This window comes from Onychostoma macrolepis, chromosome 18, assembly GCF_012432095.1.
Source record: "Onychostoma macrolepis isolate SWU-2019 chromosome 18, ASM1243209v1, whole genome shotgun sequence".
Lineage (NCBI taxonomy): Eukaryota > Metazoa > Chordata > Actinopteri > Cypriniformes > Cyprinidae > Onychostoma > Onychostoma macrolepis.
Window position 1 is genome coordinate 10,816,530 of NC_081172.1, and position 21,462 is coordinate 10,837,991.

General features: G+C 35.1%; 1 protein-coding gene across 1 annotated transcript; it reads left to right on the plus strand.

The window, feature by feature from the left end:
- Positions 1-88: 88 nt before the first annotated feature.
- On the plus strand, positions 89-21,123 carry nlrc5 (NLR family, CARD domain containing 5). Its single transcript, XM_058752205.1, has 44 exons — positions 89-548; positions 1,252-1,574; positions 1,889-1,954; positions 4,048-5,773; positions 6,356-6,439; positions 6,547-6,630; positions 6,811-6,894; positions 7,042-7,131; positions 7,447-7,497; positions 8,072-8,116; positions 9,088-9,171; positions 9,304-9,387; positions 9,537-9,626; positions 9,707-9,754; positions 9,848-9,895; positions 10,630-10,713; positions 10,812-10,895; positions 11,008-11,097; positions 11,198-11,257; positions 11,606-11,689; positions 11,801-11,884; positions 11,965-12,054; positions 12,153-12,218; positions 12,350-12,433; positions 12,690-12,773; positions 12,897-12,980; positions 13,767-13,853; positions 15,640-15,702; positions 15,808-15,849; positions 15,968-16,051; positions 16,150-16,233; positions 17,388-17,471; positions 17,623-17,706; positions 17,780-17,866; positions 17,969-18,052; positions 18,175-18,279; positions 18,367-18,447; positions 18,685-18,768; positions 18,854-18,937; positions 19,045-19,128; positions 19,738-19,815; positions 19,958-20,041; positions 20,125-20,208; positions 20,322-21,123. Exons 2-44 carry the CDS (start codon positions 1,265-1,267, stop codon positions 20,392-20,394), a joined length of 5,244 nt encoding a protein of 1,747 aa, XP_058608188.1. The 5' UTR covers positions 89-548; positions 1,252-1,264; the 3' UTR covers positions 20,395-21,123.
- The last annotated feature ends 339 nt before the right edge of the window (positions 21,124-21,462 follow it).

Here is a 21,462-nt window from a genome sequence, read left to right on the forward strand (position 1 = left end):
CACTAGAGTGCAGACTACAACATTCTATACATATCAACACTGCTGTCCTCAAATGCACTCTCTCACGACATGAAATGTATAGTAACGACGAACTTCAATGAATAACTTTATGTAAAGGTGCTTTTGACGCGTCACATACACTTTGAAATCGATTGTGCTGCTCATCGAATCAGTATAACAAAGATAGTTTTAATTAATAACAAAAATGCTAAATTGATTGAATTCACATGTTAATTTATTACTAAAATCTGTTAATTCGTTATAAAGTGCTTTTGGTTGTGATTGCATAGACAGGATCCGAAAAATAACCTTTTCAACATGCTCAGTCGTCGTTAGATAAAATTATACAATTTTATATTAAAACACACTTAAATGACGCACTAACGCAGTTTGGCGGGTTTGGTTTAATAGTGTCGCTCCAACGTCTCGCACTGTACAGGATCCGTATTTTTTATTACGCATATAAAAGAAATCGAAACCAAACCAGAGGGATAGTTTAGTTTCATTTTCTTCCCTTAAGCTGGACCCGATGCGTTATGCCACCAGCGGTGAGTAACGTTAGCTAGTTCATATTATAAACATAGAGAACATTTTTAAATGCTTCTTCTGAGTTCACATTTTGATCAAAGCACGTTGTTGATTAACATTGCCATTCATTAGCTCAGCCTTCACGCAAAGCGTCCAGTGGCTACAGTGGAGCTGTCGTTAGGTGCAGGTTACTAAATGGACACAAGCTGCTACGTATTTTTTAAAACAGCTATTTATTTGACTATATTTTAGTAATTAATTGCATAGACAGAAACCTTCTTAACAAAGCTTTTGCATGATATTCTTTATATGGGGAACATTACTTTGAAACATAATATAACACATGTGCCATCCTGAAAGCATTTAGCCTACTACAGAATAAATAGTGAACAATAATTTGTCATGGCTCCTCTGTTGCAAACACATCTATCTATTTTCTCTAGTAAATTGTGTAATTTTATCTTGTCAATATTAAGAGTAATCAATTTATATCAGTATTTGCAGCATTTAATTATTGAACTGACTTGTAGAAATGCACATGCCTTTAGCTTTGCCAAACAAAGCATGTAGTGTTGGACCACATGCACCGACATCACAAACCTGCTGTGCTTTGTTAAATGTTGTGTAGATCAGCACTCAACACCATTAAATATATTGTGGTGAATAAGTTTTGTTTAAACTATAAAGTTCTATAAAGTAAAATTGAGGATTTTTTCTCCGCAGCTAATGGCTGAGCATGGAGAGGGTGGAGTGGTCAGGAGACATCCTGGCACTGGTGGCCCAGGAGGCTAGTGCACTGGTGGAATTGCTATGCGAACAAAACAGAGGTGTTCTGGATCAGATCTTTGCATTAGTGGAATCTAAAACACTGGATCAGATACAGTCATTGACCAACACCAGAGACCGTGTCTCGGCCGTTGTAGATTACTTCAAGACTTCAGACCGAAACTTATGTACACAGTTTCTCGCCACTGTATATCAGTACAGTGAAAACATTCCATTTCTTCTTGAAACCACACTGGTGTCCATAGCTGGATACACACCTGGTGAGTAATGTTCAGTACTTTTTTAGTTATGCTAAAAGCTTTTCCCTCTTCATACCATACTGTACTTATTTACAATTAAAATTAAAGCATAATTTTAATATTAATCATAATTTAATTTAACAACATATTCTATACAGTTTATACTATGATAGTTTTACAATTTCTTCTCAACGCATAATTTTTTACAAATAAGCTCCGAAGTGAAAGTGAAAGTATCATGTAGATGTTAAAAAAAGAAGCTATTATGTAAAATATGAATATGAAATTCTGGGTTATAATTATTCAAGCCATTTTTTGTTTTCTATGCTTTTAAGGAACAAACTACAAATGTGAGACTGTTGATTCTTCTCTTTCACCACACGTGAAACGTCCACGGCTAGGTATGTTTTATTCTTAAAGACACACACCCATTTTGAATTTTGATTAATTGTGAAAGCAGTCGCTCTGAGCAACTCAACTGTTAAATTTACTTTGACTCGGCTGACAGCAACTCATTAGCTATTCAATGAGAAGAGCTGCATTTGTACACTTTCTTATGTTAATCCAAACAAAAATAATTAACATATTTCCTGTATTTTTACTTTACTAAATCAATAAATTATTACTTGGATATATATATTATATTACTTGGAGTCATAACGTGCTTATACCGCGCATGCACATTGGCTGATCTAGTCAGGGCTGCGTTCAGCCCCAACTAAACATTGCAAAACGTTTTTTTAAACGGAAAAGGTGGTGCGTTGAACAAACAAGAGTTGCAACTATGGCAGCTGAGAAGGCTATTCTTTGTGTTCTTCTTATAGTGTATATAGTGTACTTATCGCCACCTGACTAATGACTGATCTTTGTGTGAATGTCCACAAAACTGCACTATATATACATATATAATATGTATATAATCGGTAGGCTATTTTAGAAAGGAAAATAAAAAAGAGAAATTAGGAAGAATCAATGAATTATGAATAATTTATTGCTATTGTGTGAATAATATGTAATCATGTAATCCATAAAAAGGTAACTGTAGTCTGATTACGAGTATTTTAAAATGTAACTTACTCTAATTACAAGTACTTAATTTTTGGAATCTGATTACATAATCCAGATTACATGTAATCAGTTACTACCCAGCTCTGTATATATATATATATATATATAATATAAGTTATATTTTATTTTTGTAGAATTTTTTCTGTTACAAAATCCAGTTGATCTATTGTAAAGATCTGTTGCAAAAATTACTTTAACTGTAGCATTACTTTGAGCTGATTAATCAAAAGAAAAACATTCGCTGCAGGGTTGGTCCATAAACCTAACAGGAACAGTACTATCAAAAGATTATTTTAAAACTGAACCTTGTTATTAATGTTAACATTGTCATTGACAGCATTATAATACTTAGTCATCCCCAAAACATATACTGTACATATATTTAATCATATAAACATATATAACAAAATATCATACCAAGTGGCACAAGAAATATAGCATAAACACTTTTCAAAGAAATCAGTTAGGTTTCAAGCTGTGTTAAGGAAATGGAAAGGCAAAATCAGAAAAGGAAAATTAGTTTTTAGGTAATGTCTAGCATTATTTGTTTGCAGATGGCACATGGTTTAATATTTTATTTCTAAAGCAATAACATTAATAGATTTTTAAATGTGATTAAAGTCTTTTTAAGGCTTTTGTATGAACTGCAATTTAAATTCATGATACCTACACTCTAAAAAACAGTGAGTTAAAACGACCCAATTTGGGTTATTTTTAACCCAAGGGCTGGGTAAATATAGGACAGAACACATGTTGGAATAATTTTCCCCAGCAAATTGGGTTGTTTATTTGACCCAGCATAATGGGTTGATTTAACCCAGCATATGGTTTGATTAATTTTCAGTGGGGAACTGCTAACATTAGATTGCTGCCCTGCGTTTTACTCATATGCTGTGACTGACTCTAACCTGCCCATAAACAAACAGTATACATCTCTGAGGACATATCTAACATTTAAAGTATTTATATTCTTTATATCTTTATGAATAAAATAATTTATTTTATGCAAGGCGTCAGACATTTCCATCACGTGAAAAGACAGATGCGATACTTGCTTAGGTAACTCACACTGCACTCCTGTATGTTGCTTTGCATAAAATTAAATGATATACAGTACAGTAACGATTTTATAGACGTATTAAAAATGTACACAAACTTGTATTTTACCGAAGAAATGCATCAATTCGATGGCTGCTCTCTCTTGCTTGCTTAGATGGGGACACTTAATATCCAGCGATATTGTCGACTTGATTGCACAGATACTTATTATGTTACGTCTGACCCAGGATCTGGGTATCACAAAAACTACCTAACAATGGGTTGTTATGTCTGAACCATAAGCTGGGTAACACAAAAACTACCTAAACACTGAAAAAATACCCCAGGATTTTTTAGAGTGTAATAATGCTTTGATTTTCTTACCTAGATCATTTACAGAGCTACACGGATGCTCTTAAATCCATGGTACTGCAAAAACATGAGTCAGTGGCACAAGCTGTAGTAAAGGACATCTGTTTGGAAGACACATGGGTGTATTTAAAACACAGGAACCCTCCACGAGGGAAAGACAGGACCATCCAGCCTCAAGCCTCTCTAGACAATCATGAAGGAGAAGAGTCAGAGCATAAAGTGTCTGTTGAGTCTCTTTTGAAAACCACCAGCAGGGTTGTCATGCTGTTGGGCCAGGCTGGATCTGGTAAGACACTGCTGGTTCACTGCCTCGGTCGAGACTGGGCTGAAGGCTCCTTCCCATCCATTCACCTGCTGTTCCTGCTGGAGTTCCGGCAGCTCAATCTTATCTCACGTGATTTGTCCTTGAAAGAACTACTCTTTCTCTTCTATCCTGCTTGTGACGATGATGAGGAACAAAGTGATGCAGTGTTTGAATTCATCCTCTCCAACCCTGAGAAGGTCTGCTTCATATTTGACGGGTATGATGAGTTTCGTGCCAAGCTTACGCATCCTAAAAAGCTGGAGAGCATCAATGACCCAAACAAACCTCTTCCAATGACAGATCTCCTCTCAGGACTGTGCAGTCGTAAATTCCTTTCAGATTGCACCGTGTTGGTCACCTGTAGACCACGAGATGTGACTGACATGTTTGGAAGCCCTGGCTTCATAACCTGTGAGCTTCAAGGGTTTGACCGATTGGGTGTGAAGGAATACGCTGAGCAATACTTCCATAAAAAAGGAGATGAACTCAAAAAGAAAGCTGTAAACTTGTTGATGAACAACCGACACCTCTTGTCAATGTCTCACGTACCTGGACTCTGTCATATATGCTGTGTATGTATGGAACATCTGTTCTCCAGTGATGGAACTGATCTGCGACTACCAACGTCCTTAACCCAAATCTACATGCAGATCCTCTTGGCGTTCCTCAAACGCATCAATGGTGGTGTGGTGTCTGGTACATCTCTGCTGCAGAGATACAGATCTAAAATTGTTGAGATGAGTCACTTAGCCCTCAGAGGACTGGAGGAAAGTACTATAGTCTTCATGGACACAGATGTGTCTCCAGAACTCCAGGATTTTGGTGTTAAAAGCGGTATACTGTCTCATGTGAAACTGACTCGTGAGGATGGATCTTCAGGATATGGTTTCATCTTCATGCACCTTACAATGCAGGAGTTTCTCGCTGCTCTCCACCTCATGACCAGCCAGAACATCACCGAGAGTCAACTTAAGAAGAGGCTTAACTTGAAAACCCGCTGGACCACCAAGATCGATCCAAAATCCGTTTTTACAGACTCTCTCCATGTTTATGTATGTGGGCTTGCGGCGGAGGCCTGCAAGTCCAGTTTGGTCCAGCTTAAAGGGACTGAGGGCACTATGGCTTGGGTACAAAAGCGGCAAGCTACCGTCCGTAAAGTTTTGATGGGTTTCGCAGGAAGTACCAGTCAAACAGGCCCCAAAATTGTGGAGCTGTGTCGATGTGCTCATGAGACTCAAGATGTTAAGTTGGCAAGAGCTATTGGTTCGAGACCACGGTTTGAACTGCGAAATATCAGACTCAATGCAGTTGACATGGATTCTTTAGCATTTGTGACAGCGGCTGCTGATCGGAATGTATGTTTGGACATTGGTGGCTGTTCAATTGATCTGGATTGTTTGGAAATCCTCCCTAGTTTCAAGAATGTTGATCATCTCATGTAAGTTTCTATAAAATTCTTTTATGAACAAATGCTTTATGTATGTCGTGATATGTGTAGTAAATTGGAGCCCGTATAGCAGCTGATATAGTGGTACCATATTGGTTCTTAGCTGATAGCTGAATGTTAATTTATCTGTATCGGTTCATACTGGCTGATATTGGATTTTTAATCATGTGTGCTAATTTCTCCTATTTTTGCATTTTGATTACCTTTGCCGTCCTCTAATGTGTGCGGAAGTTCATCTTTAAAAACACTAATATTTTAACAACGCTGTTAAATGTGATCTTTAGCAAATCTCGAATTTAATATCCATTTTTCATACTGCTGCCTAAACTTGCATTTTAAAGCGATGGTGTTTTATTTTACATTTATTTAAACAAAATAGTATGGACTTTTAATATCAACCATTTTTCAAACATCAGCCATAACATCAAAATAATTATCAGCTTGTGGGTTTCTGCCAGAATTGTAACACTAATACATGATTTTGTTGAAAGTACATGGTTTACATTGTAGTTTGTAGTCTCTAATCTGGTCATGTTGATGTACTCAGCTTGTTAAATATATTATCCATTTAAGTTTCCGTAGCCGAAAATATGATGACAAGTTTGCAGAGGCTTTGTGTGGTATCCTGTGTAAACTCCAGGCTTTGCAGAAACTAGAGTAAGTCTTTCATCCAACAAAGTATCCGTTGTGTCCTTTATGCATTTTGTCACATTATTGCCTTGCAGTGTGTTTTGCACTGGCTTATGTTTGTCTCTGATTTACAGTTTTATCAGTGGTGGTCTCACTGATATTGGAGCTGCTAAACTTGCCAGGGCTTTGAAGGATTGTCCACACATCACTCACCTAAAGTAATTGGCCTGACATGATTGCTTTAAATATTCAAATACATTCCTGGTGTATGTTTCTGCTTATTTTTGAAATCACAAAGTTGGACACAGTTTGTTTCCAAAAAGGTTACTTTAGGTGGTCTTGATGATATGTCATGCATGTCTGTTTGTGTCAGTCAATGTTTTCTGTTTATCTGACAGTATTAGTGATAACTCTTTGAAAGATGAAGGTATAACAGAGATTGCGGAAACACTATGCAGACTGCCCAACATTGTCTCTGTCTTGTAAGTAGTGTGTTTTACATTTCAAAAACCTGGCTATAGTATGTTAACTGATTTGGCTTTCTTGTGTTTATTTAGATATTTGCTTCTTTAAAAACTCAATATTAGTATAAAGTAAGTCTGGTTCATTTTTCTTACACTTTTATTTAGGATGGGGAAGAACAGCATCTCCACAGATGGAATCTTCACACTCGTTGAGGGAATGTCTGCCTGCACCTCTGTTCAGAAAATCCATGTTGAGTATGTTGTTTTGTTGGCTTGTCAAAGACATTTTAATGAAAATGGAAAATGAAAAACATTTGCCATGCAGTTTAGATCCTTGACTTGACTGATTTTATGTTTTACATACAAGCTGTGACCCTAAATATGTCTTTAAAATGGTAATGTTACTATACTATGAAGTAAAAAGAAGATTAATCTTTCCACATTTTGACCTGTATTTATTGTAGTCTGAGTTGTATTTTCTTCTACATCTAAAAGATGTGAACATGTCACATGACCTGCCCATTTAGGTCCATTTCCATAGGATGTTCACAGTTGTTTCATTCTATACAGGGCCAATAAAGACATCAGCCTTTTATTCTCACAAAGCTCTGACAAACTCTGGTGAGTGCAGACTGATGTGTTACTTAAAATGCTATTAGCTGGGTTATTATCAAAGGGTGGGTAAAACCCCAGAACTCCAAATCATGTATTTTATATTTCACATTTCCTGTTTGCACATCTATTGTGGTCGATTTGTCTGTGCAATGTGCAGTTGGCCAAGTACTGCTGTGTAATGCATTGCCTTCAAAGTGATCAAGTATCATAGATGTTAGACGATAGAAAATGTGCACGGGCTTTTTTAATTTGGTAGTAAGTTTATTGTTTTAACCTGATTGAGTACAGTCTAAAACAGGGGTGTCAAACGCAGAGTTTTGTTCCAACCCTGCTCCAACACACAAACCATGTAGTTTTCAAATAAGCCTGAAGGACTTGATTAGCTGGATCAGGTGTGTTTAATTAGGGTTGGAGATAAACTCTGCAGGGCTCCGGCCCTCCAGGAACTGAGTTTGACACCCCTGGTCTAAAATGACTGCACAATTTAGTGATCACTCAAAGCAATAACTAAAATGCAATAAAACATTTGAATACTGCTAAAGAAGCAACAAAATATTATTTCTCCCTTTCTCTTCCTTAGTGAAAACACAGATTTGAATAACACAGAAGAGCCAAAGAATGTAACGTAAGTACTGAATTCTTTAATATGTTGTTATTTCTTTTTAGATAAAGGAAAACAAATTAATCCTTAGTTACAAAGTCCTTAAAGTTAACAATGAACTTTAGACTTTATGGATTCATTATAAAATACTGATTGTTTTCATCTTATTTTGTTTGATAAGGTGGTGTATTGTGTCTATAAAGTCCAATTGTCCACCACTGGGCAATATTTCAGGAGAATTAGAGGACAGAGTCAGAGATTTGGTGGAAAAGGGTAGTAGGGTTGGCTGATGTTATGCAATTACAGGCAAATCATTCCTTATATGGAAAACAGACAAATGTGATGCAAAACACAAATAAAGAGCGAACTTGAATATTTATTTATCAAAAAGTTAGGTCCCACTTTATATTAGGTGGCCTTAACTACTATGTACTTACATTTAAATTAATCATTTGATACAATGCACTTATTGTGTACATACATGTTTTTACATTGTACTTATATTTTTAAAAATACCTATATGTACTTACATCTGTAATTAATTTCTGTAATTACATATATAATTACACTGTTGACCCATCCCTTACACCTTAACCCACACTTAAACCTACCCATACCACCAAACCTGTCCCTAACCTTACCCATATCCCACCTCAATAGCAGCAAAAGTGTTTTGCAGTACAATATGAACACAATAAGTACATTGTACTTATTTTTTGATGTAAGTACATAGTAGTTAAGGCCACCTAATATAAAGTGTAACCAAAAGTTATTTTAATCAGGAATAAACTGTGAAAGGCCATTCACAGACATTCTGTCAGCATGTGAAAGTACCACAATTTCATTCAAACACTTTTTGCTGCAGCAGTAGCTTTTTTTTTATAATTAAAAATGAAATTGACTGCCATGTCACTACCATTGTTTCAGTGGGTAATATTTTCCAAACCAAACATTCTGAACTGACAGGAATGACCCATTTAATTGTTTCTTTATAGGTTAAAGCAGTGTAACATCAATGTATCCAATGTAGTCAGCCTTTGTAATAAACTCGGGGGCTTTTCCTACATAACCCTTGTAGAGTAAGTATCAAAATGCATCTCACTTTCTACACTTACAAAGTCAATAACTTTACAGCAGCAGATTGAGTTGATACCCCCACAATTCTTCATGTAAGTAGGGTGCAAATGAAATATGTTTTTCTCATCTCTCAGTTTGTCCAACAACTCACTGGGTAACAAGGGGCTGAAGAAGATTTTGGACCTTCTGCCTAAACTAGGAATCATTCAGGAGATCAAGTAGGCCAATGTTTCCTTGGCAACATCATTTGGTCTTGACAGTTAGCCAGACACTCATTTTTTTTGCATGTGCAAAATAACTTCTCCATTTACTTGTAGTGCATTTCTGTTTTCACAAGCGTGTATGTTTTTTCTGAATGCTCACACAGTGTCAGTGAAAATGGTGTTGATATGGATGGAGTGGTGATGCTTGCTTCTGCCCTCTGTAACCAGAAGAACCTGAGGAGGGTGGATGCGAGGTAACTACCTTGTCAAAATCAGCATGGAGTTATTGACCATTTTACTGCCTGTCTGAAAATGCTGTGCTTTTTCTCACCAGTGAAAATGGAAAGAAAAAGTTGGTTCTTTGGTTTGACACCAGCAGACGGTACTGAAACAGTTGCAGACATTTCTGCTTAATATAAAATAGTGCATATGTAAATGTTGGTTTTGAATAACAAATGTTCTTTATAAATTCAAGACAGCTGACCCAAAATGTAACCGGGATACATCTGCATAAAAAACTCAGGTACATCTCTCAATTGTATTCTCTCTCTCTCTCTCTCTCTCTTTCTCTATATATATATAATATTATAAAAATAGAGTATTCAAATAATGAATAAAACACAAATATAACAAATACATTAAATTATAAATTAAAATGCTTCATCGGGACAAGACCACGGGAATCAGATAAGCCCTTTACACAATCTGACATGGCTGCGGTTGGAATTGAACTGCGGGTTTCGTCTGGCCAGAGGAGAACTGGCCCTCCGACTGAGCCTGGTTTCTCCCAAGGCTTTTTTTCTCCATTCTGTCACAGAGGGAGCTTTGGTTCCTTGCCGCTGTCGCCTCTGGCTTGCCTAGTTGGGGACACTTAATTTCTAGCGATTATCGTCGATTTGATTGCACCGATACTATTTAAACTAAACTGAGCTAGACAATGGCATCTCTGAATTCAATAATGAAATGCCTTTAACTGAAAATTGAGAAAATTGAGTGTTTAATCTTATCATTATACATTACTGACACTCTGTCCTCCAATTTGATACTGTTAAGTGCTTTGACACAATCTGTACTGTTAAAAGCGCTATATAAATAAAGGTGACTTGACTTGACTATACATTGATTTTGCAGTGATTATTTAATAATTTGTTATTCACGTTTATTTATTACGATGCAAATTGTTGCAAAGCTGCTTCATAGAAATTGAATGTTTCTACATTACAATTAAGAGTGGTTTAAGTGCATTTGTCTTCTCAGCATAAACCATAGTGATATCAAACCTGTCTACATGGCCAAGCTGTGTAAACAACTGGTAGAATGTGAAAACCTACTGGAAATTGCGTGAGTAGCTCTTCTGCAAATATTTAGTGTAAACAAGACTTACCAGATGCATGTATCATCTGTATTGAGCTAGTCCTCATTGTTTATTTGTGTTACAGGTTCTCCCATCTAAAATTATCAAATGAGTCTGTTGAGAAGTTGATGTTAATTCTTCCTGAAATGTCTTCTCTTCAACTACTGAAGTAAGTGGTTGGGTATATAACAGTCTGGTTCCTCCAGCACAACTGTGGTTTATCTCTAACATAAATGACCTGATATGACTAATCATTCATGATGATCATTCTTGTTTTTCAGCCTAAGTCATGTTGACCTGTCTACAAATGGGGCTTTGTTATTGATCAGATCTCTTGCTGACTGTCAGCGTGTCACAGCTGTAGAACTGAGGTATCTTACTTCAGTTCATGACATATATTAAACCAGGGTTAACTTTCTTAAATATACTTTTAAAATCACAAATCTTGATTGGTTTTAACATGATTCTCAGGCACCAGGCAGAAGCATTCATCAAGTTTGTTCCTGAAAAAGCAGAGGCAGCAATTTGCAAGTAAGTAATGCCAGCTTACCACCATTGCTGGGCGTGTGCTTGCTCTCGCTCTGGCTGATGTGTGCACACGTCTTCCTGGAGAAGTGCCCAAACAAAGTACTCTGCCCAATTTATTTTCAATATTAGATGAAAAACTTAATAAAATACTAAAATTAATTATTCATTTTATTAATTAATAAATACTGTAACAGTATATATAGTAAATAATGCTAAAATTACACTGCCTTTGATGTAAACTGGATACCGTAATGTAATGCTGAATCACTGTAATAGATTATTTCTTGATTGTTTTGTGGCCTTTGCACTTTTGGAAACTGAAGGTTTTGACTCTCTCTATGATGTTAACAGGCTCACAGAGTATAAACTTTGCAAAAGCAATGTTGAGAAGCTCTCAGGGATACTGGAGAACTGTCCTCGCCTATCTGAATTGGAGTAAGTGTTCCTCTGTTCTTTTACCTCCATCTTCTCATCTTAATAGAAGTTGGTGTATTTTACTGTCCTGTAATCACAAACAGTTCATTTTTATTTCTTTCTCCACTGTAGTTTGTCTCATAACCTTCTCCATGATGAAGGGGTGAAATGTTTTGTTGACTATTTGCCCAAACTAAAGATCTCCAGCTCAGTGAGGTAAGAGTTCAGTGACAGATGTAGAGTTTGCTTGTAATTGAATTTACCTTGTAAAGTTGACTTATTGCACTCCTTCGCAGCCTCACCGGCAACCAAATAACTCAAGTCGGGGCACTGCATTTGGTCAACTCAATGAACACCTGTGAGAAAGTTGTTGCAGTTGAAGTCAGGTAAAGGCTAACACTCTATCACTTCCATTGTTTCCTTACTTTTCATTGACACGAACAATAATTGGCTTACGTATTATATGTGTGTTTCTCATCTTTAGTCTTGGAGTGGAAGATCAGTCTCTGATTAAGTTTGTGCAGGAACATGTCAACGGCAAAACTCTTAGGTAATTTCCCAGAATACATGTGTGATAAAAACACAATCAGAGAGTCACGAGAATAGTATGATTTATTCACTCAAGTCAAAAGTGAAAGTGGTTTGATGTTTAGCTTCCTCTTACTGTTGTCTTAACTGCAGGCTAAGGGAATGCAGTTTTGAGGTCAGACACTTGAAGAAGCTTGTGGAAATAGTGAACAGATGCCCTAGACTACTTACATTAGAGTGAGTATTTGAGCACAGTTATGTTACCGTAATGTGTGTGTTTTGCACATTTCTTAACTAATGAAACTTGATGTTCCTTATTTGTCCTCTCAGAAAAGTGCTTTGTTTTATAGATTCTTCCTCTTATTAATCCCCTTATTCCATTAATTGTGTACTATCAGTGTTTTCAGAGATGTGCAAACTGTACATATCTGTTAATATCTAAAAAGGTTTCATGACCATTTAAATAAACATTGATTGCTCCTCTGTTCTTTAGATTGTCTTCTAATTCACTGCACAGTCAAGGCCTTTTCCCTCTACTGGACAGCCTGGTTGAGCTGTCCACGATCCAAACTGTGAAGTAAGATTTTACAAAGATTGTTGATTGTTATGGATTGATCTCACATTGATGCTTTTCTTGGATATTTGGCGTTTATCGGCATATTTGGCACATTTTTAATGTGCTTTTTTCTGTTCCTCTCAGATTAAGAAATAATGGTCTGAGTTCTGAGCAGATTGAGTATTTTGTTAAAAATTTCAGTAGCTGTCACCAACACAGAGACATCAGGTAAGAAATGAACAAAACATCTGTTTATTTGAAAATGTGTTTCTTCAACTTCTGGAATTTTGAAAATTTTTATTATGTATTTCTTTTTTTCTACCCTTGTCTCAGACCCATACTATCAATTTAAAAATATGAAATTCCACTGTAAAAATATAATTAATATTTGCAAAAAATATAACTAATAAAATGACAGCCTACACAAAGAGTGTAATAAACAATTTTAGTATTTATGTGAATTTATTTACATCAGTTTTACACAAATTATGGCCACCCTTATGCATCATTTTCATCATGACTAACAATGCTGCCCTGTTAAATGATTTTCAAAGGTTATTGCACTTGTTTACCAAAAAACAGCTGTGTCTGAGACAACAGTGATATGAAATATAAAACATATGGAATCGAAAGTAAAAATCAAGGTCTGGTAAATAGTGTAATTGAATGTAATTGTGTTTATTTAATATATATAAAATGCTACCTATTAAATTAGCCTTAGCAAGACATATTCCATTTATTCCAACACAAAATGTTAAACACAAAACAAAAAATTTGTTGGAAACTACACTATGGTGAATATGTGGGGGAAAAATGACAATTCCCCGATAAGACATGTATATGAACTGTTGTTAGTGTACAAACTTGTGAGTGTGGGAAATTTGTTTTAATGAGTTTATTTTCCACATATCTTAAAATCCTAAGTGCCTTAAGTTGAAGAAACAACAAAGAACAGATGCAATATATAGCAGATGCATTGTGAGGATGACAATGTGTTTGGAATGTCTTTACTAGGATTGAAGAGCCGTGGCTGACAGGAAATGCTGTTGCCAGTCTCATTGCCAGATGCCTAAATTTGCAGCCACACATCAAAGAAATCAGGTGCGGTTCTGAAGCAGTAACCCACAATCAATGTTGGGAAGGTTACTTTGGAAATGTAATAGGTTACAGATTACAAGTTACCCTACTTAAAATGTAATAAGTAGTGTAACTTTTCAATTACTTTATTAAAGTAATGTAACTGATTACGTTTCTAAATTTCTAATGTTTTCAACTGTTAATCATTTTCAAACATGTAAACCAGGCAGGGTTAACCTTACAGTAGTACTCAACACTGATTACTGTCAGACTATAATTACAGGTTATAATATTTTAATTTTAAAGGAGACATTGGATGCCAAATATCTTCATTTGCATATAAATGTGTCTTGGCAGTGTGTGGACACAACCACCCTACAATGATAAAAATTCACTCCTTTTTTTTTAATCCCCCAAAAACCTAAAGTCAGTCTCAATTATCAAGCCATTTTGATTTTGGAGTGAATAACCAACGCTCTCTTCCACCTTCAATACCATGAAAAGGTGAGACCCTTAAGCAAGGCACCGAACCCCCAACTGCTCCCCGGGCACCGCAGCATTGGCTGCCCACTGCTGTATTCACGGTTTGTTCACTACTGTGCGTGTGTGCACTTGGATGGGTTAAATGCAGAGCACAAATTCCGAGTATGGGTCAACATACTTGGCCACTCGTCACTTTACTTCACTTTCACTAAATTCGTTTATGTCTGGCTGCGCAAATCATTTTACTCCAGACTCCAGGCAGGTTTTGTTCAAAAGTTAAAACTCAAGGGTGAATCCAGTCTAGGACTTTATATTTTTTATGATTATTTGCAAATTGCAAAGTGAGGGGCAGGGTGAGCAGAGCTCATTAGCATGTAAAGAGTTATGCAGCGAAACGAGTTGCTGTGAACAGAGCTGTTTTTGACAAGGTAAAAAGGGTGTTGTTTTTCATGACCACTGAGACCATTTCAAGAAAACCCTAAAGAATCATATCAGCTTGTGAAAATGGGCATCCGATGTCCCCTTTGAAGCATAGCCACCACAAAATCAGACTTACTTTAAAATCATTCTGAGGTTAAATACAGATTTAAAATCATAACAAGAAATAGTTTAATAGCTATGATACTGTTTTTGAAATCAAATCTTTGCATAGCTATGACAGGAAACACTAGAATCTAACAATATCTTAGAAAAAAAAAACAGTTAATCTTAAAAAAAAAAAAAAAAAAGCATATACATAAACCCATATAGGAAATATAATCAGTTATCAGACAAGCATGTTATAAACTTCTGAAACATTGGTGTTTCATATTTTAGAGCAGTCACTGTAATTTATGAAAGAAATCAATTAAATCTGTATGTGGAAGTGTGTGTGAAAAAAATCAGATGTAACCCCCTTTGTAAACCTTGACATTTTCATAAGTAACTGTAATTTAATTACACATTTCTTCTTAGTAACTGTAACTAATTACAATTACTTTTATTTTGTAATTAAATTACGTAATTCCTTTACATGTAATTAATTCGTTACATTTATATAGCGCTTTTCTGGGTACTTTCTTTGAAGTCCCTTGAATTAACCAAATGTATTTATTTATTTAATTGTGAGTCGGTTGTGGGTGTATGTGGGTTAATGGTTTCCTGTGTGGCGATGTTACTCTTATTTCATCCCAACTCAAACATTCATGTTCAATGGCACAACAGATTTAAATTAGAAAATTTGCAAATTATCCGAACTTAATAATTTATTGCCAAGTGATTAGGTAAAACATTTAGGTCAAAATATGAAGAGGTGAAATTAAAAACATCTTTTAACCAATATTTGCAGCGTCAACCGTGCATCCATGAGCGTCATTACAGAGGGAAATTCCAGTCCTAGATCCATTTTTGTGTAAGTTTGATAATTCTATATATTTTTATGCTCATAGAATATGGAGTGCTATAAATATTGTAAATAAATATGCAAAACTAATTTGGCCCTTTTTCCTTCTGACAGAGATTATCCTGAACAATTCTCACCTGCTCTGCAGTCCATCAGGTGTGTTGGTTTTTTGTTTGATTGTCAGCTTGTTGTGTTTTATGCTTTTATTCACTCTCTTATTTTTGTTATATTTTCCGTATTTAATGTACAACTCCACTTTTGTCACATTATTTAGCTTTGATAACTGCGACATAGAAGGACAGCATCTCGCTCTTCTGACACTTCCCATTCAGAAATGTCATGCCTTGCAGGATTTAAGGTAAGCCAATGAGAGTTGATACTATTTTTTTTTTTTTTTTGTCTATTAGATGTTTTTTTTTCCCCCTTAGTATAAATTCTACTTTATTTTATGTCCAGATTCTCTCAGCTCAAAGTGGACCGAAAAGGTGCAGAATTTTTTTCTGCTGTCATTCCGTTCTTACGGAATCTCAGGAACCTTACGTAAGTGTTCCAAAGATCAGTCATCTTTATTTTATACGGGTCATTCTTCATTTGCGGTGGCAAGTGTCCCTCTACTTTACAACAGTTGAAATAAACTTGAAATACCAATAAATCATAAAATGTTTGCATGTTACTGCCATGCATGCATAGTAATTTTCTAAGTTAGCTAAATTTCTGACAATTTCATGTGTCGTACTTTATTAGTGTCTGTGGTGTTATGTTGATAACTTGCAGATCTGACATATTTTGATCAAAATTTTGATAAATAAATATTTCCTAAATGTCCCCTGATCTTGAAATCATCATCATGCTAATAAAATCATCATTTTAGAAAAGTCTGAATTTAGGCTGATTTGACTGTGGTGTTACAGTCTTTCCTGGTAAAACCACAGAGCCTATACTAACTTGCAATATAGTCTGTGGTGTTACTTCAAAATGACATACACATAAGTGGCTGTGTCACCAGTGTTTGATTGAAATTATTTAAAAATCAAAATGTTCTTAAGCTTTTATTTTAATGGATATAGCATATTAAACTGATTTTAAATGCATAGCACTACATTTTGACACCCCACTTGAAGAATGACCCATACTGTATATGTAGGTGTTTTAAAACATACTTTTTACATAATATCTAACATACATGCATCACAGGACCTTTATGTAATTTTGCCACCATTCTGTGATAGAAATAACAGTGGTGGAAATTTTTGTAATAATAATTTTTGGTGGGGGCTAATTTCATTGCATCTAAGGATTCTAAATATACTAAATTAAATATTTTTTTTCATACTATTTGCAAAATTTAACAAAAATAAAGCTTAATAGGAAATTAAGTACAATAAAAATATTATGCTCACGAGTGATATTGATTTATTTTTATTGAAATGATGCCGCAACTACTTTTTTAAAATTAATAAAATAATTTTGAAACATTTAATAATTATAATTTAACATTTTATAATTTAATTTTTACTATTGATTTTCATTCATAAAATCTACACTAAAAATAACTGCATCGTAAAGAAATTCTGAAATAAAATAATTTTAAATCAGTTTAAAAAATCAGCCCCTGGGTCTTTGAAGATGTAGAAACACCTATATACAGTGCATGCAACCCTGTTGGTAGTATAATAAGTACTGTTTTTTTACAGTCTTGATTTGAAAGGAGCAGCTGAGGATGAGGTGGCAACACTTGCTGAAGTATTACCAAAAACGGCATCATTTGAGAGTCTGAGGTGTGTTGTTTTTAAAGTTTAAAGTGATCTTTACACAGATTATTTATGTGTATTTATTTATTATTATTATTTATGTGTAATTTCATTCTGTGAGCTTATTTACCTTTTACTTCCCATGTTTCAATATTTCCCTTTGCCTCTGGTCTTCCAGTTTGTCCCAGCTTGTTTTAGGTGACCATGGAGCTGCAGTACTTGGAAGAGCACTTCAAAGTGTGCCAAATCTAAAGTCGATCAAGTAAGTGTCTGATATTCTTTTCTCAGCGATAAAGAGTGCAACATTGCTGATTGGCCAATATCTTTTTGTCCAGTCTGTCCCAGTGCTCTGGTTGGACAGCACCTCGAGGGTTTGACCTGGTTAGTGGTCTGGTGCAGTGTGTCTCACTGGCAGAGATACGGTAACTCATGCACTCTTGAATTTAAGAAATGTGGCTAGTTTGTAATGCATTCATAATGACTGACAAGATATACTATATTCAATATTCTGTTCTCAATCATAGACTTGACTCTTTGATACTCGATGAGAAGGGTATAACCATTCTAGCTCAAGGCTTCAGCCGTTTGACCTCACTTAGGAGGCTCAGGTAAGGCTTTTACACCCTGAAATGTTCATAGAATATTTAGCAAAGTACTCAGTAATCTGCTGTACTCACCTGAGAGCACATCCTGTTTTTTCTTCTCTACTTTGGTTGGTTGTTCTCCTCAGCTTGAACAAAATCAGAGTGGTGACATCAGAGACGTTTGTGAATGGCACTGGCATACTCTGTCTACTGGCTTCTTTTAAAGGTTTTAGACAGATGGAAGAGATTGAGTAAGTATTGTGGTCAGTAAAAAGCACATGCACACAAATGCCCACAGTGTTTGGTGATATGAAAATAACATTTTTTGATGTTTACAGGTTGGAAAGTTGGCGAATGGGAGATGGTACTTATGAGCTTGTGAAATGCATTCCTTCATGGACTGAATTAGTAAAACTAAGGTATGGTAACTGCACTGAGTAAGATTATTCCTTTCCTGTGCCTTAACAATTTATATTATAGTAGTGTGCCCTCTAGTGGACACAATTAAAACAATTAAATATGGTGGAAATATATAAGCCAACTTGTCAATGTTTAAAATATTCAGCAACGTTCAGTTTAAAAAAAAAAAAAATGAATTTAATGCAAGAAAGGATTCATTGCATCATAATTAATTTTCCTTGATGAACTCTTTGTAGTCTGTCAGACAACAATGTGACTGACCAGGCTGGAGAGAAGCTCTTGGCAGCACTATCCCACTGCAGAGTTCTTCAGAAACTACAGTAAAACATTTATTTTATTTTATTAATGTGTGATATTACTTGGAAAATAAGTAAGTGATCATTTTTAATTATTTTGTATTCACAGGCTGTCCAAAAACCAGCTTGGCCAGGCCAGTGCTGCTAAACTAGCACAAGTCGCTCCGTTACTGACTCAGCTTTCAGAACTCAAGTAAGTCCCGTGGTCTTGACGGTGAAAAATTAAAGAATTAATTTTAGATGAAACTATTGGTTTAAAAAGATGTCACTGACGGGAATAACATTTTTGTTTTTATTTAGTTTGTCAGAGAATCAGTTTGGCCAGCAAGGATCCATATCTCTTTGTGAAGGACTGATGAGCATGAAGGCACTAAAGATACTACAGTAAGACACTAAATACATTAGAGCCACATATATGAAGTGGAATGAATACATTTTTACATCACATGCACTACCGTTCAAAAGTTTGAGGTCAGTATGATTTTTTTTAAAAGACATTCATAATTCTATTCAGCAAGAAATTACAGTAAAGACATTCATATGTTATTTTGAAATTTCTATTCATTCATATTAAGGTTTCCAATAAATAAATAAATAAATATTAAGCAGCACAACCGCTTTCAACATTGATAATAATTAATGTTTTTTGAACACCAAATTAGCAGATTAGAATGATTTCTGAAGGATCATGTGACACTGAGGACTGAAGTAATCACTGCTGAAAATTCATCTTTGCCATCACAGGAGTAAATTGCATTTAAAAATATATTAAAATAAACAGCTATTTTAATATATATAATATTGTAATAATATTTCACAATATTAATGTTTTATTTTATTTTTGTTTAAATAAATGCAGCCTTAGTAAGCGTAAGATACATTTTAGGAAACATTTAAAAATCTTATTGACCCCAAATTTTGAATGGTATGTAACATGATTATATATTAGATACTGCTGCATGCTGTAAACCAGTATCACTACTTGTCTCTCAGTTTGACTTCGATTGGGAGTTCAGATCTGGTTGGTGTAGCCTCATCCCTCAAACACTGTCCATCCATAGAGGACGTCAGGTAGGATAAGTCATTTCAGACTTCTTTTAATGCTGCAGTTTGACTGATAAATGCATGGACCCAGACATTGCATTGTCCCGGTCCTTGTATTTGTGTGTGTTTGCAAAGCTGCCATTAGTTTATGAATTAATGTCTTCCTCAGCTTGTCATGGAATTCATGTGATGACAGCCTGGCACGGACACTGGCTGAGATTCTACCCCTGTGTACGAAGCTGAAAAGACTTGAGTAAGTACTTGAGTGCTTGCTGTGAAGGTTTAGCTATTAGTGTGATCACAATATGCTGATGTCATTAATACTAATGATTGCAGCCTGGAGGCCAATAATATAACCACAGCAGGAGCCACAGTGATAGCCAAATGCCTCCCATCATGCCCCTCCATTGAAGTAATAAGGTATGACTTGCACATACACTCTTGATCAGACAATTTGTAATTAATAAGGATCAACTAGTAGAACTGCTTGACATGCAAATAAAAAGCTGAGCTTCTCTGCATTTTACACACAGACTCTGGAGGAACCCAATTTCCAAAGAAGATGAGAATCTGAAAGATCAGAGACTGAATTTTTCATCAGTTTAACCGCTTGTGTGTGTTTTTTTTTTAAATATTGTAAATAATATTGTTGTAGTCTTATTACCACATTTTAAGATTGAGTTATTTCATCGGGGAACACATTACCTCATTAGAGCAATTCATTACACAAAAAACAACAACACAGTTTCTAGCTGTTCAGGGACTTGAATCATTTAATGTCCATCTAATGGAAACAGTAGGCTCTGATAAATAAAGAGAAAGAGCAGGTAACACATACTATCCCAAAAAAAATCAATTGCATTACCTTTACAAGAGATTTACATTTTCTGTGGATTTTCTAATTTGCAAGAATTGGAAACAATGAAAATGTGACTAATTAGCACAGTGAAGCATGTAGGCAGCTCTCTTGTAATGTTCAGCATAGTCATGCTCTTTGCTTATACACTGTCATAAGAGACCTCCATTAGGGACATTCATGCACTTATCAACCCTGGACACAAAACACCATGTTGTGTTCTCCTTAAAATTACGTATTTATATCTGTATTTTACTTGATCTATTCAACTTTCACCTATAAATTGTTTTATTTGATTTATTTATTTATTTTATTTTTTTAATGTGGTTTACTCTGTGGTAAGGTGAAATTACTCAGTTCTTATGGTAAACGCACAAACATTCTCTCTGATAGCTGCACTGATAAATTTGTATTCTATTTATCTACTGTGTTTTTTTTATGTGCTCTTTAAATTTAAATAAAGGTAATTCATCAAAGTTCTTTTTTAATGATATTTTGGACAATAGTTATTTATTCCGTTATTTAATCACATCTCAAAATAGAATATAGATAGAGACACAAAATGTAACATTTAGTCCAATATAGTGAGTTATAGTGTCAATAATAATAATAATAATAATTATTATTATTATTTAATTAAAACATATTTCAGAATGGCAGGTAGATTGTGGTAGTCTGTCATTTGTAAGGGAAAATATTTTAAAAATGGGCCCTTTTTTCAAACACTTGCAAGGTGCAGTATTTTTGCTAGATGGCAGTAAAGCAACACGGTAAATCTTAACCACGGTAAATGTGGACTGCTGTGTTTTATCAGGAAG

Excerpts from the sequence above, each read along its gene's own strand:
- nlrc5 (XM_058752205.1), top strand. The coding sequence starts at position 1,265 with ATGGAGAGGGTGGAGTGGTCAGGAGACATCCTGGCACTGGTGGCCCAG. Across the intron at positions 15,703-15,807 it reads AGTCCTAGATCCATTTTTGT|AGATTATCCTGAACAATTCT; the intron begins GTAAGTTTGATA and ends TCCTTCTGACAG. Across the intron at positions 16,234-17,387 it reads CGGAATCTCAGGAACCTTAC|TCTTGATTTGAAAGGAGCAG; the intron begins GTAAGTGTTCCA and ends GTTTTTTTACAG.